Consider the following 15,253-nt stretch of genomic DNA (forward strand, 5'->3'; position numbering starts at 1 on the left):
TCGGAATCAATGCAGAAATTACCTAGAGTGTTCTGGAGTGCTGTTCGAAATCATTTCTGGTGACAACAGTTTAGTTCATTCAGAAACTACAACGTGTGTGAATCAAGGTAGCCCATAATAGGAATCATTGTATTCCAGAATGAAGGGCCTGATTAACAGAAGCATTTTATAACGGCACAATCCCATAGGAAAACGTTCTGTGAATCAGGCCCTCCATTTGTGATCACTTTCAGTTCATGAAAAAAATATAGGATGTCGGATACTCGGTCTTGTCTTACCCTAAAGAAATCATTTAACATGGAGTCTTAGGGCCTCATTACGACCCAGGCGGTAAGTTACCGCCTGGGCCGTGACTTTACCACCATGGCGTAAACTACGTTTACGCCATGGTGGTTGGCGGACTTACCGCCCCATTCCGACCTTGGCGGGGCGGTAAATCCCCAATCCCCATTTACCCTTCCCCATTCCCATTTTTGCCCCATAGGGCATAATGGGAGTGGGGAAGGCGTTAATTACGCCACCGTAAATTACGGTGGCGTAATTAACTCCATGGTCCCTTAGCGCCATGGATTTTAACACCTGCTAAAAGCAGGTGATAAAACCTCCATGGCGCTAAGGGACCTCGTACTCAGGCGGTAAGGGTCGGCGCTGTTTACGCCGGAGTAAACCCCTTACCGCCTGAGTCGTAATGAGGCCCTTAGACTATTATGTCACTAGATCGGGTGGTCCAGTCTTAAAGATTGGGCCCTTGGCATGAGCAAACACAAGGAGTGCTAGTATCAGTGGAGATCCTCATGCCAACTACCAAGTAATCAGTGTAGTGCCAAAGGGATGGTCATATGGAGCAAAGGAATACGCAATTATGTGCACAGTTGATATAACAGACATAAGAGGGAGGTCTCAGTTGGGATCATGATTGCAACTTCTTCCTGCTTCATTTCTCAATTGTTCTGGTGCATGAAAACCAAGGTTAAGGCCCATGTGAACTAACAAGGCGGTGTGCATGCAAACAACCCTACAGAGGATCAAGTATACTGTTGATGTCTTTGTCAATGCCAAATTAAAGTTGCCCTATAATATCATTGGGCTGTATTGCCAAATGTCCAGTGTCGCAGCAAAATATAACAATGACGTTTTTGGCTTCGTCGCTGGCTGCCAAACGCCAGCATGCAGACTGGTGTAGAGAGGATGCTGGCGCGCAGCACTCCAGCAGGGACAACATGTTGGGAGGAAGACCTGCGACCGCAGTAAACTGAGCTGGGTCTGAGATAAGGTATGTGTGTGTGTGTGTGTGTTTGTGGGGACTAGGAAGAGACAGCCCAGGTGAGGTTTGGGAGCAGAGGTGAGGATATGGGGCAAGAAGATGGGTGGAGGGTGCCCACCCCTCCCCCCCAAGGCAATGGTGAGGCAATACTAGTGAGAGCGACGGCAATTGATGGAAGGAGGAAGGGACCAGCTAAATGCTGCTGGCATTGAATTGCCAGCTTCATGCACAGCTGGTATACACAGCAAGGCATTCATACAGAGCCCAACATTAATGCCAACGGCTCTCTTCTGAAAAAGCCCGATTTGGTAGCACTGGCCGGTTAGTATCATCGCTGCATGTGTTCTCGCCTTTTACAGAAGGTCCACCGTCTTCAAGGTCTACCATCAATCTTGGTGAATGGGAAACACTCAAGGAACATTCATTTTTCAAAGGCTTGGAGGGATTTATTCCAGACTTAGTGGTATTATTTCTCAGTATTTCACCCTCAGTTGGGTGGACAAGTGAAGAGGATTCATTTGATACTGGAATCATTTTTGAGGGGGTACCAAGTGATGGAGCAGACCCTCCACTTTTCAGGGTTATATGGGCTGTGGAGGAAAGCCCGGCAGCAATCATAGCGTTGTATCTATTGTATCATTTTTAGTGACCACACAATCAGGCAGCAATCAGCGGGGTGCATCTATTCTAACCTTTTGGTGGCCACACAATCAGTAGGCAGCAATCAGCGGGGTGCATCTATTGTAATCTATTGTGTGGCCACACAAACAGTAGGCAGCAATCAGCAGGGTGCATCTATTGTAACTTTTTGGTGGCCACACAATCAGTAGGCAGCAATCACAGGGGTGCATCTATTGTAACTTTTTGGTGGCCACACAATCAGTAGGCAGCAATCAGCGGGGTGCATCTATTGTAACTTTTTGGTGGCCACACAATCAGGCAGCAATCAGCAGGGTGCATCTATTCTAACTTTTTGGTGGCCACACAATCAGTAGGCAGCAATCAGCGGGGTGCATCTATTGTAACTTTTTGGTGGCCACACAATCAGTAGGCAGCAATCAGCAGGGTGCATCTATTGTAACTTTTTGGTGGGCACACAATCAGTAGGCAGCAATCAGCAGGGTGCATCTATTGTAACTTTTTGGTGACCACACAATCAGTAGGCAGCAATCAGCGGGGTGCATCTATTGTAACTTTTTGGTGGCCACACAATCAGTAGGCAGTAATCAGCGGGGTGCATCTATTGTAACATTTTGGTGGTCACACAATGAGTAGGCAGCAATCAGCGGGGTGCATCTATTCTAACTTTTTGGTGGTCACACAATCAGTAGGCAGCAATCAGCGGAGTGCATGTATTCTAACTTTTTGGTGGCCACACAATCAGTAGGCAGCAATCAGCGGGGTGCATCTATTGTAACTTTTTGGTGACCACACAAACAGTAGGCAGCAATCAGTGGGGTGCATCTATTGTAACTTTTTGGTGACCACACAATCAGTAGGCAGCAATCAGCGGGGTGCATCTATTGTAACCTTTTGGTGGCCACACAATCAGTAGGCAGCAATCAGTGGGGTGCATCTATTGTAACATTTTGGTGGCCACACAATCAGTAGGCAGCAATCAGCGGGGTGCATCTATTCTAACTTTTTGGTGGTCACACAATCAGTAGGCAGCAATCAGAGGGGTGCATGTATTCTAACTTTTTGGTGGCCACACAATCAGTAGGCAGCAATCAGCGGGGTTCATCTATTGTAACTTTTTGGTGACCACACAATCAGTAGGCAGTAATCAGCAGGGTGCATCTATTGTAACTTTTTGGTGACCACACAATCAGTAGGCAGCAATCAGCGGGGTGCATCTATTGTAACTTTTTGGTGGCCACACAATCAGGCAGCAATCAGCGGGGTGCATCTATTGTAACTTTTTGGTGGCCACACAATCAGTAGGCAGCAATCAGCGGGGTGCATCTATTGTAACTTTTTGGTGACCACACAATCAGTAGGCAGCAATCAGCGGGGTGTATCTATTGTAACTTTTTGGTGACCACACAATCAGTAGGCAGCAATCAGCGGGGTGCATCTAATGTAACTTTTTGGTGGCCACACAATCAGTAGGCAGCAATCAGCGGGGTGCATCTATTGTAACTTTTTGGTGACCACACAATCAGGCAGCAATCAGCGGGGTGCATCTATTGTAACTGTTTGGTGGCCACACAATCAGGCAGCAATCAGTGGGGTGCATCTATTGTAACATTTTGGTGGCCACACAATCAGGCAGCAATCAGTGGGGTGCATCTATTCTAACTTTTTGGTGGCCACACAATCAGTAGGCAGCAATCAGCGGGGTGCATCTATTGTAACTTTTTGGTGACCACACAATCAGGCAGCAATCAGCGGGGTGCATCTATTGTAACTTTTTGGTGGCCACACAATCAGTAGGCAGCAATCAGCAGGGTGCATCTATTCTAACATTTTGGTGACCACACAATCTGTTGAATCACCACAGTCACCTTTCTGTGGGATCTTTCCAAACTTTCAATATCTAGATCACACTCACCTATTTGTAGAATATTGTCTGGCCATTGGATTTGGTGCCAGATTTTCCATAGGGTTGCCCTTAGGGACAAAGGCTGCATCCAACCAGTGTATCTCTCCCACGCTAGCCAGGCAAGGGACACTCACGCAGGGAAACAGGGAGCTGAGGGTCTTGTACTGTCTTAGGGGGCCCACATGGTATTGAGATCTCTGATGAGACGGCCCCCGTTAAGGCTTATCATGGAGGAAGTTGAGTAAAATGGGAAGGAACAGTGAAAGATTCACAGGGGTATTGCACCAAGATAGAGCTTCTGTTAGCCACTCGCCATGCCAACCCTGACCGTTGCGCGTAGCCTGTCATTTCTGCTAGCCATGCTTACCGTGTCCACGCCCCCAGCCATCAGTTCTGTGATGTTGGCCTTGATGGAGTCCAGCGACAGCTCGCCCTGGAGCAGCAGCTCGGCCATGATGCCACAGTAGTTCCGCTCCTGACCCAGACAGAACTCCTGGTAAATGTTCTGGATACACTTGTCAGCTGGAACAAGAGAATACATGCAGTCATCTTATTTGCCTACAGTGCAGTTCATGCAAGTACAATCTCAGGGTGGGTTATCCGGCTCTCGTTTGGTCTTGGCACAGGCTTTGCCATCCTACACACACGCAAATCTGAGTTTTAACACTGACATGTCTTTAATGACTGGTCCCTCCCACCAGTCATGAACAAGCCACACTGTTTCAATGTGGCAGAGGTGGCCTTGAGGACCCCCTCTGTAAGGCGGCAGGATTGAAAAGCTTGTTTATTACCATTTTCCATGTGGCGTAGAGAAGGTACCTGATGCCGTGTCCAGCTGGGACGATTTGCGCATGCAGTCCTACCTAAGACAACGACTCCGTCGTATTCCTTTCGTTTGTCACCTCTCAGATCCCCCTTTCGCATTACGATTCTAACCCAAGTAGGTTTGCTCTCGCTGTCTGAATCGCCAGTCTGGATATCCTCCCTGCATGAGATTCCTAAGTGTCAACTAGTCCTGAATGATTTGGGTGTTCAGTTACTAGGAAGCTGGTCTTAAGTTCTTCCTTTCACTGTAGAGTCTAATAATCCAGTAGCCTTCTCTCTCCAATTCTGTCGATGGTTTCCAGCTGGTGACCAATGCTAAGCTGTTCGTGCACCCACGCCACAATCGGACCAGGCACCCAACTGATTCAGGAAACTGTTATTTCATGGTTCCTGCAGACCTCTCAGACTACTGCACTTCACTTCTCCCAGAGCACACGCGTGTGGATTCACTGACCAAGCGTAGTTCCTCTTGGTTTACATGACCGATCCCTCTTTTCTTGTTTCATGAATAAGTGGAAAGGGAGATGAACTCCAAGAGGGCCTACATAGGACCATGGTGAAATGGGTCTGGCTCCCATTTTGGAATGGTACGCTCTTTACAGAGCGCTGTAGTTGGGGGCGTGCACACAGGCTATGTTGATTGTACAGAAGTGCCCTTGAGCTCTCTCCTGAAGCTTGGTGTCGGCAGTGGTCCTTCCCAGTACAGTTTAGTTGTGTGAGGACAATGAATGAAGGATCCCAGTATAGTACATTAGAGCCTGGTGTTACTGTGTTTGGCTGGATGCAGCAAGTTGTCAGAAGTGGCGAGACAGCACCAATAGATGGAAGGGTCGCATGATAGCTGTCAGAGGTTCTAAGGTCATGCATTGTCCTAAATCTGTGCCTGATCCTTCTTTTCCCCCTTCTTATGGCCCTTTTCTATTGTGACCTATATGTGAATATAGATAGGACCAAGTTAGAATAGTAGTCACGCAGACACTTGATGGCCTCACAGCAGTGTCTTCTGTGCTTGGCATTCAGCCTACTCTGTGCAACAGAGTGATGGGCAAGCATGGGGCACCACAGAGCCACAACACATGGCAGCCTGTGCTGGAAATGTATTTGTATCTGTAAAATGACAGCATCTACTCGCTTCTTCCCAAAGAGCAGACCCCCCTCTTGCCCATTAAGGGGCAAGTGGCCTGACAATGCTCTGCTTCTATGTCCCATTTTGTGAACTAGAGTTTGTGTGTAAGGGGAGTTTCAGGGTTGCACCAGGGATAAGGGAGGGCCCCAGACTGAGTATCAGTGTTCACTGTCTTTTAATAAGGATTATGGTACAAGGCTTGGAAACTTAAATAAACCGGGATCTTCCCAAACAAAGGAGGTTTGATCCTTAATATGGCAAGTCTCTTCATCTCTAAGGACTTCCTCTTTCCCAATGACTCTTCCTCTGGGTCTGGATAATTGGACCCTTTCAGCTTCTGCAGTAAATCATCTTGCTGGCTTTAGGGTGACCCAAACCCTTTGCCCCCTTGGTCTGATCTAAATGTGGGCTTTCTGGAGCCCCATGGCTCACTGCTTGTGTCTGTTGTGCATCCTTGTGACCACGCACTTTTGTGGATGTGGCCGGCGGGAAGAGCTAGAGAGGTTCCTATGGATCTGTCTGGACTTTCCCTACCTTACTTACCTCCCGGTAGACTCTCTGTGTTCAGCTCATACCTCCTCCCACTGTCTGGTCCTGCCTAGGGCCATTCGGGCCTGCCGAGACCTACCTGCTCTTACTACCTAGGGATTAAATCTTGCTCTCCTACTGAGGACTTTCCTCGCCGCCTGATGCTGCCAATCAAGATTCCCATTATTCCCTCCTGATCAATGTTCCCTCTAAGCCGTGCGCATGTGCGCTTGCCCAGCTTCCTTCTGGGTGCCGCTCAGAAGAATTTTAGCAGCGCACACAGACAATTCTCACCTATTCAAAAAGATTCAATAAGGTACAAGCCACAGCAATTACCTGAAATGTTCTCTCTGAAAATAAGCAACTAGTCTTGATATTCTGCTAATTCCATAACAGCAAAATACAACATAAGAGGTTAAAAACTAATATGAAAAACTGACTTCATGAACATAAGAATCTAACCAAGATATGTCTGCACACATTAACCAAAAATGTTCCCTCCCCACCCATCACTCCTAAACCTGATTCTAACACAATTTAACCTTATGACTCTAACTTCTGCCAGAGAGTACATTAAGATATTACCAGACAACCTTGACTCTTCCTCTCTTGGCTCTGCAAAAGGTTAACAGACGTATACCTACATCCACTTGTTTTATGTTTGTTGTAACATGAAAAACGTTCACACGCCAGAATTTCTGTTACTCATTGTGCCTTACCAAAAGCGTCACCCATACTATAAAGTTTAACTACCAGCTCAAATATCGGATACTGACTGTAAGTAGGCAGGCTACTTGGATGTGTAACCAAATCCCATGCTTCCTCTTCTTTGTTCATATGTCACGCAAGTGCTTTGAAGCGGCCCACTTGTAAGTTAATGCATTATGAAAATCAAATATTAATTTGCCCTCTAAAGATTTTGAAAAGACAAATGTGATGTTCAACGTCTCCTAATTTAGCATTACTAACATTACCCTATAAGAAGAGAGCAACATTGCAATATTATTTACTTAGCCTATAAAGAATAATGTCTATGAACTATGCCTGGGATTACTCGTCCATGGTATCAGGGCACACAGGAGAATGCTTTTCCCAGAATATGCATCATTTCCAAGTGTTCAGAGTTCCTTTGGGCATGGACCTTCACACATTATATGGTAACTCGCTTCTATACAAAAACAGTTTCACTGAGCACTTGTGTAATCCTACACAATGATATAAGGGTGGGGTATGTTGCAAACAATCTTTTATACACTGCAAAAGAATTATGTACATGTGACATTCTTGAAATGCACATCATATGTTGAGGCATGTCTTACTTGCAAAGTATTGTGGGTCTGCAAATATCCCAGTGAGTGTTTACTGCTACAATCCATCACTTTTTACAGTGCTCTATCAACTAGTATTGGAGGCAAGGACAGGGGTCGGGGAAGGGTATGGGTGGAAGCATCACTTCTTGTCAACAAAGCAGCACATTTCAAAGACAAAGTCAGACGTTTCGGCAGTACACTGGAGGAAAGGTGTTGCATGTTTGCTAAAGGATAGGAAATTCTAGTACCCATTTAGACAACAGCACCTTATATTTCTTTCTATGCTCCACTACTGAGGGCTTTTCAATATGACCATGTGGTTCTGTGTGTGCAGTCTCTAGCATCTCTGTGCATGTTATTTAACTGATCATAACGAATTACAGAAGAGGGATCCATAATTATAGAAGAAGGCACTAAATAATTTGTATCTCCGATTAATTGATGCATTTAACTTAACTGGCATATATGTGTGATTTTCTTCAACAGGGCTCCATAATAAACCTCAGTAAGGCTCTTGTTTAATTTTATCTAGGCTGTGGTGCAGAAGGGTGGGCGAAACTATACACTTTATTATGGGCCCTGTCATTTTACTCCCTATGTCTGGGGTACAAGCATGGTTCTAATCAGATTTTGCTCCCTACTTGGAGTCAAATGATTTTTCAGGGAGTAAAAAAGTAATTAGCTTTGCCAATAGGGATACTTTCTGCTTATTAAAAGATGTTCTTTCCCCATAAAATTCGTTATGCGATTGGGCATTAATACTATTAGAGTTCCTTCCTGCGCCATGCTCTACTGGTCACTATTTTGAAAAAATATCAGTGGAGCTTTGTGGGTTGAAGCAATGATATGTTCATTGTTTCTTGTTTTTGTTAGGTGCATTCTCCTTTTTTAGGGAGTAAAAATGCATGGTACATGTGTCTTTTAGCTCTAAGGCTGGTGTTATCACTACCAACAGGAGAACGTAATGTGGATAGTAGCCAGAGGCACAGGAATTTTGGATCATCATATTCTAAGGTGCAGTTATTCTGATACAATTATCATCCTTACACAAATTATTTGAAGAATGTTCTCCTGCCCCTTGAATTACTTCATTAAAGTGGCACTTGAACTCCTTTCATCATGTTTTTGACACATTGCTTTTAATTGCCATTAATCCATCATCAAATGTATTCTGGGTGAGTTTCTTGACAGCCACATCAGTTATGACAAGACATATTTGAGGGCGACAAACGCCAGGGACTTAGCTTGTAGGAGTAACAGGCTGCCAAGCAAGCCTATTCAAGGAGTGGAACCCACCTACTCCACCCCACCACCCAGAGCCAACCTACCTAATTGTCAATAAACAATAATGCACCAGCCTTGATAAAGACCCCTTGGGTCGAAACACGTGTCAGCTGACCATGAGATTATCGCATCAAGAATAAAATTCTCTTTTTTTGAAAAATCAGAATACAAAGACACATTTCTTTAAGAATAAATATTGTTTGCGCAAGATATCTGGGAACACAACTAAGACATTTGTGTTTTGTAATACAAATGAGTGATTTTCCAGTGGCATAAAACATACAGTGCCTCATTAAGACTTGGGGCAGTATCCCGGTAAATCCACCAGAATACCGCCGAAACGAATTACTGTTACCACCACGTGGTCTGGAGGAATTTCCACTGGATTACAACTGGTGTTGGAGGTGTAATTCCCCATTCATACTGAGTCCATATTGAGTCCATTGGACTAAATGTGGCTTTTTGGTGGAATTACCGCAGTGGAAATTTTCCTGGAAGCAAATCTTCCATTCCAGGCCCGAAATCGTAATTTGGCGTAGTGGTAAAGTTGGCAGCAATGGAGTTACCACCAACTTTACCACTTACCGCCAAACTCGTAATGAGGCTGATATTTTTCTCTGCACGGAAGTTCCTTTGCAAGGTAATATGGCAGATATTGAAGTCTTGGACTGGTTGATTAGTTTTCTGTATAACCACTTATGACATATTTTATTTTCGCCCATGTGTTTGGAAAAGGTATTGTAAGATTTTTAAAGAATTGCAGTAGTTGGGAAGAGGAAATTCCTTTCCAAACTCTCTTCTAAAATGGTAGCTCACAAAGTGGCTTACCTCATTAGTCAGATGCGCACATGGAAAATAATGTGCGCACAACAGCCAACCGGTTCCGCACATAGAGAAAAATAATTAGAGGGAACATTGCTCCTGATGGTCTCTTTCCAATGTCCTCACTGTCGGTCTCTCCTGATATTACCTCCTCTGTGCTGCTACCGGCCTCTGATAATACTACCTCCTTTTTCGTTATGCCCTTGTGGCTCCTTCTGGGCTTGGTCATCGAGCACCTCCTCATTTTCACTCTCTGAGTCTGATGTTATCTCCTCTTACTGCATCCATCCTCCTACTGATGTGTGACCCTTTTACTCTCTTATTCCTTCGGATCGACTCCTTTTCTCTTCCGTTCTCTATTGTTATGATTTCTTGGTTTACTGCCACTTCCTGCCCATTCTCACTCCTCGATGCTACTGCTTCCTCCTCAACTCCTGCACTCTCACCGCCTGCTTCTCCTTACTCTCACCCGCTGATGTTGTTACCTCCCCCTTGAACTTATTATCTCTCACCACTGCTTCTTACTCCCTGCGACTTTCACTTTTCCACTCCTCTCCATCTCTCCAGCTTCTGCTTCTCCCAGTCTCGCGCCTGTTCCAAACATGAGCTCCCGGCTCCTACAACACACACTACTTGAATGGTCCTTTTTTAAATGGTGTGCTGTCTCACTCTCCCTGGGTGCGTCTTCCAGTGAGAGTCTGCACCACTGGCTAATATTCTACTGAGGACTGCGATTGGCCGGTCTGTCTGTGGCCATCTGCGGTTACTTTAGATCTAAGGCGGGGACCAAGTCTATATTTAGGCCACCTGGCATCTTGGGTCTCACTTTCTCCCTCCTGATTCTCCTAGGTGTTGTCTGGGTCATGCTGCGCTCTGCAGCATTCCTAGTGTGTGGTGTACTGGTTGGGAACGGAGAGTCTGCACCACTGGCTAATATTCTACTGAGGACTGCGATTGGCCGGTCTGTCTGCGGCCACCTGCGATGACTTTAGATCTAAGGCGGAGGCCAAGTCTATATTTAGGCCACCTGGCATCTTGGGTCTCACTTTCTCCCTCCTGATTCTCCTAGGTGTTGTCTGGGTCATGCTGCGCTCTGCAGCATTCCTAGTGTGTGGTGTACTGGTTGGGAACGGAGAGTCTGCACCACTGGCTAATATTCTACTGAGGACTGCGATTGACCGGTCTGTCTGTGGACACCTGCGATGACTTTAGATTTAAGGCGGGGGCCAGGTCTATACTTAGACCACCTGGCATCTTGGGTCTCACTTTCTCCCTCCTGATTCTCCTAGGTGTTGTCTGGGTCTTGCTGCGCTCTGCAGCATTCCTAGTGTGTGGTGTACTGGTTGGGAACGGAGAGTCTGCACCACTGGCTAATATTCTACTGAGGACTGCGATTTGCCGGTCTGTCTGCGGCCACCTGCGATGACTTTAGATCTAAGGCGGAGGCCAAGTCTATATTTAGGCCACCTGGCATCTTGGGTCTCACTTTCTCCCTCCTGATTCTCCTAGGTGTTGTCTGGGTCATGCTGCGCTCTGCAGCATTCCTAGTGTGTGGTGTACTGGTTGGGAACGGAGAGTCTGCACCACTGGCTAATATTCTACTGAGGACTGCGATTGGCCGGTCTGTCTGTGGACACCTGCGATGACTTTAGATTTAAGGCGGGGGCCAGGTCTATACTTAGACCACCTGGCATCTTGGGTCTCACTTTCTCCCTCCTGATTCTCCTAGGTGTTGTATGGGTCTTGCTGCGCTCTGCAGCATTCCTAGTGTGTGGTGTACTGGTTGGGAACGGAGAGTCTGCACCACTGGCTAATATTCTACTGAGGACTGCGATTGGCCGGTCTGTCTGTGGACACCTGCGATGACTTTAGATCTAAGGCGGGGGCCAGGTCTATACGTATGCCACCTGGCATCTTGGGTCTCACTTTCTCCCTCCTGATTCTCCTGGGTGTTGTCTGGGTCATGCTGCGCTCTGCAGGATTCCTAGTGTGTGGTGTACTGGATGGGATTGGAGAGTCTCCACCACTGGGTAATATTCTACTGAGGACTGCGATTGGCCGGTATGTCTGTGGACACCTGCGATGACTTTAGATCTAAGGCGGGGGCCAGGTCTATACTTAGGCCACCTGGCATCTTGGGTCTCACTTTCTCCCTCCTGATTCTCCTAGGTGTTGTCTGGGTCTTGCTGCGCTCTGCAGCATTCCTAGTGTGTGGTGTACTGGTTGGGAACGGAGAGTCTGCACCACTGGCTAATATTCTACTGAGGACTGCGATTGGCCGGTCTGTCTGTGGACACCTGCGATGACTTTAGATTTAAGGCGGGGGCCAGGTCTATACTTAGACCACCTGGCATCTTGGGTCTCACTTTCTCCCTCCTGATTCTCCTAGGTGTTGTCTGGGTCTTGCTGCGCTCTGCAGCATTCCTAGTGTGTGGTGTACTGGTTGGGAACGGAGAGTCTGCACCACTGGCTAATATTCTACTGAGGACTGCGATTGGCCGGTCTGTCTGTGGACACCTGCGATGACTTTAGATCTAAGGCGGGGGCCAGGTCTATACGTATGCCACCTGGCATCTTGGGTCTCACTTTCTCCCTCCTGATTCTCCTGGGTGTTGTCTGGGTCATGCTGCGCTCTGCAGCATTCCTAGTGTGTGGTGTACTGGATGGGATTGGAGAGTCTCCACCACTGGGTAATATTCTACTGAGGACTGCGATTGGCCGGTATGTCTGTGGACACCTGCGATGACTTTAGATCTAAGCCGGGGGCCAGGTCTATACTTAGGCCACCTGGCATCTTGGGTCTCAATTTCTCCCTCCTGATTCTCCTAGGTGTTGTCTGGGTCATGCTGCGCTCTGCAGCATTCCTAGTGTGTGGTGTACTGGTTGGGAATGTCCCAGATAAGCTTAAGGGATTTGCTCTTTCACCGGTTGATTGGGGAATGTGCATTATTTTGTCCCCTAGAGGAGAATCCCTAACCGGTGTTCATTGTTGCAGACAGTTTCTTTCCCTCCCTGAACTCTTATCATTCAGGAAGCCAATCGCAGAGTAGGTGGCAGTCCCCAGTCCCAGCGTCACCCCACTCTCATCCTTTAAGCCTTCAGCATCTTCCTTGATCACATACCCCCACCTCAAAAGAAGACAGAGTTTGTCTTCTTATTCAGGGCTGGAGTACTGTAGAGGGTGTTTCGTGAGGGTTCTATAAAAATCCTGGGATCATTCCTAAGTATCCAGGCTTCCCCTTCCAACCAGTTAGTATGACTTGTCGTGGGTGTTCCTTTGTCTCAGACATTGGGGGACCTGAAGAGGAGATGTCTTCTTTTTTCTGGGCTTGGTCCATACACTCGGGGAAGGAAGGAAGGTCCATTTCTAAAATACGATTCTCTGGGAGTCCCGGCATTATGGTGGCGCCCCGGGAATCTACTCCCTTTCTATTGTAAGCTCTTTATTTTTCTTTGGGTGCATTACCTGGCCACCATGGATACATGTTATGGGAGCCACTTGCTTCACCAGTAATTGCTTTAACAGGATCCTATGTGGCCAAATGGCTGCCTGTCAGCTCCCAGAGTCCAGATGTGCTGCCACAGTCTGCCCGTCGAGGTCAACAGGATCATAACACTCCTTAAGTCAATATGTCAAGGTGTTGGATTGATTGGAGTCTGCCCACCAGTCGCCTTGGTTGACAGGTGTTGGACCTATGTACCAGTTTCTGTCCAACGGTTCCTCATGGAACTTTACTGGAGATGCTTTACGGACCATTTCCCCGGCAAGCGCAGCCCAGCACCACAGGCCTCTCTGTAACCCCTGCTGGAGGTCAGCTACCAGCCTGCACAAGAGCCTCAGTGGGACAAGGTCTCAGGCCCATCACAGGAGCTGGGCGTGCTATTATAAGAAAGGCCAGGCAGAGGAGTGCCCCCCAGCATATTCATCTCCATGCCATTCCTCGCATCATTTATAGACTTGTTCACCTCTTTTCCATAAGCAGATTCTCTATTCAACGGTCGATAGTATGGTGGGTCGATCACTGAAACCACATATGGGTTGGTGAACAGCCGGAAAGATGGATGTTGGGTAGGTGGATGAATAGATGAATGTATATTGATTGTTGGATGGGTGTACAGACATGCAAATAGATCAGTGTGCCTGAGGATAAATGATGGATGAATACATTGGTGTATGGTTGGATAGGTAAATGCCTGGATGGCATCAAGGGCCGGTGGACTTATGGATAAATTGATTGGTCAGTGGATGGTGAGTGAATAAATGGAAAGACATATGCGCGTGCAGACTGGTGGATCGACGAATTGGATGGATGTTCAGGATGGTCCAACAGGTGGGCTCTCAGACAGATTGCCGGAAGTACTGATGTCTGAATGGGTGTGCAGAAAGGCAGATGGAAGGAAGGAAGGACCACAAAGCCAGGCAGATGGATCAAGGAATGGATACATGGAAAGGTAGATGAATGGGAGGAGGCAAGGCAGAACCTCCTGAGCCTTGTAGGTGCTGCTTAATCCAGGGGCCTGTTCACAGGACTCCTAGTGTTGGTGTACTTTCAGATGTTCAACCATGCGGAGCAGTGGTTCCCTTAAAGTCTTGTGGGCTGAAAGCATAAGCCCCATCTCAGAAACCAACAGGGCCCCATTCGACCTATTCCAACTCTCAATGTCTATTATGTTGCTTATAATGGTTGCTGCACTATTTTGGGAATTAGCCATGTTTCTGACCTCAGGTCCCTCTTGTGATATTGGGGGCCACCTCCAACAATGCCCCCCCCCCAATGCCCAAGGCATAGCAATAGCAGAATCATAGTCCCTGAGCTCGGATAAGTGTAAGAATCATTTTTGGTAATATTCTGGGTATATACTGTGACGAATTCCTTCTCCCCAGGGGGAGCCAATCCTTTGGGGCTAGGGAGTTGAACCCGCTCAGCAAGACCTTCTCTAGGGGTCTGCGCATGTGGGACCCTCTTGGGTACAAGGACTCCCATTCTTGTAATGAACTCCCGGTCCAGAGTACATTGTCTGCCTACATGGGACTTGGAAAGACTGTTGCTTCTATTTTGAATTCGTCGGGTCGGGACATTTTTTCAGTCACTTTGGCTCCAGGTAATCCACCCTGAAGTCCACAGTAGAAGAGAAACGACACACACCTTTTTCCTTTGATGATGTACATCAAAGTACGAGAACCTTTGTAATAAGAAGGAGGACCCTACGCAGAGGCATAGAACATCCTGGAGAGGCGGAGCCACACAGTACTGTGGAGCCAGTGGTATCATAGCGCAGTTGGAGGAAGAGCGAGAGACTGGACGATCGGCGTGCATAGAAGCGGGGATACCGCATCAGCAACTGAGACAGAGACACTGTCCCAGCACATGGTGTGACCATGCTGAGGTTGTGATGGGCCTGACGCCAGTCAAACAACACCAAGTCCAGACACACAACTAGGAACAAATCCTCTATCCCGTGCAGGGTGATGGAGGCCACATGCACGATAATCCTATGTGTAGCTGGGAGAGCAGCTACAAAGGAGCAAATGTACTGAAGCCGGAGCT

The 15,253-nt window shown here is 47.1% G+C and overlaps 1 protein-coding gene across 1 annotated transcript in view; it reads right to left on the reverse strand.

Moving 5' to 3' along the window:
- Positions 1–15,253, reverse strand: part of LOC138498066 (cytochrome P450 11B, mitochondrial-like) — a 187,871-nt gene that overhangs the window by 45,293 nt on the left and 127,325 nt on the right. The window contains exon 5 of the mRNA XM_069621913.1: positions 4,177–4,331. Within this exon, the coding sequence (XP_069478014.1) occupies positions 4,177–4,331 (155 nt within the window). The remainder of the gene's footprint in view (positions 1–4,176; positions 4,332–15,253) is intronic.

Source organism: Ambystoma mexicanum, chromosome 5q (assembly GCF_040938575.1).
Source record: "Ambystoma mexicanum isolate Mex_15411 chromosome 5q, UKY_AmexF1_1, whole genome shotgun sequence".
In the NCBI taxonomy this organism is placed as follows: Eukaryota; Metazoa; Chordata; class Amphibia; order Caudata; family Ambystomatidae; genus Ambystoma; species Ambystoma mexicanum.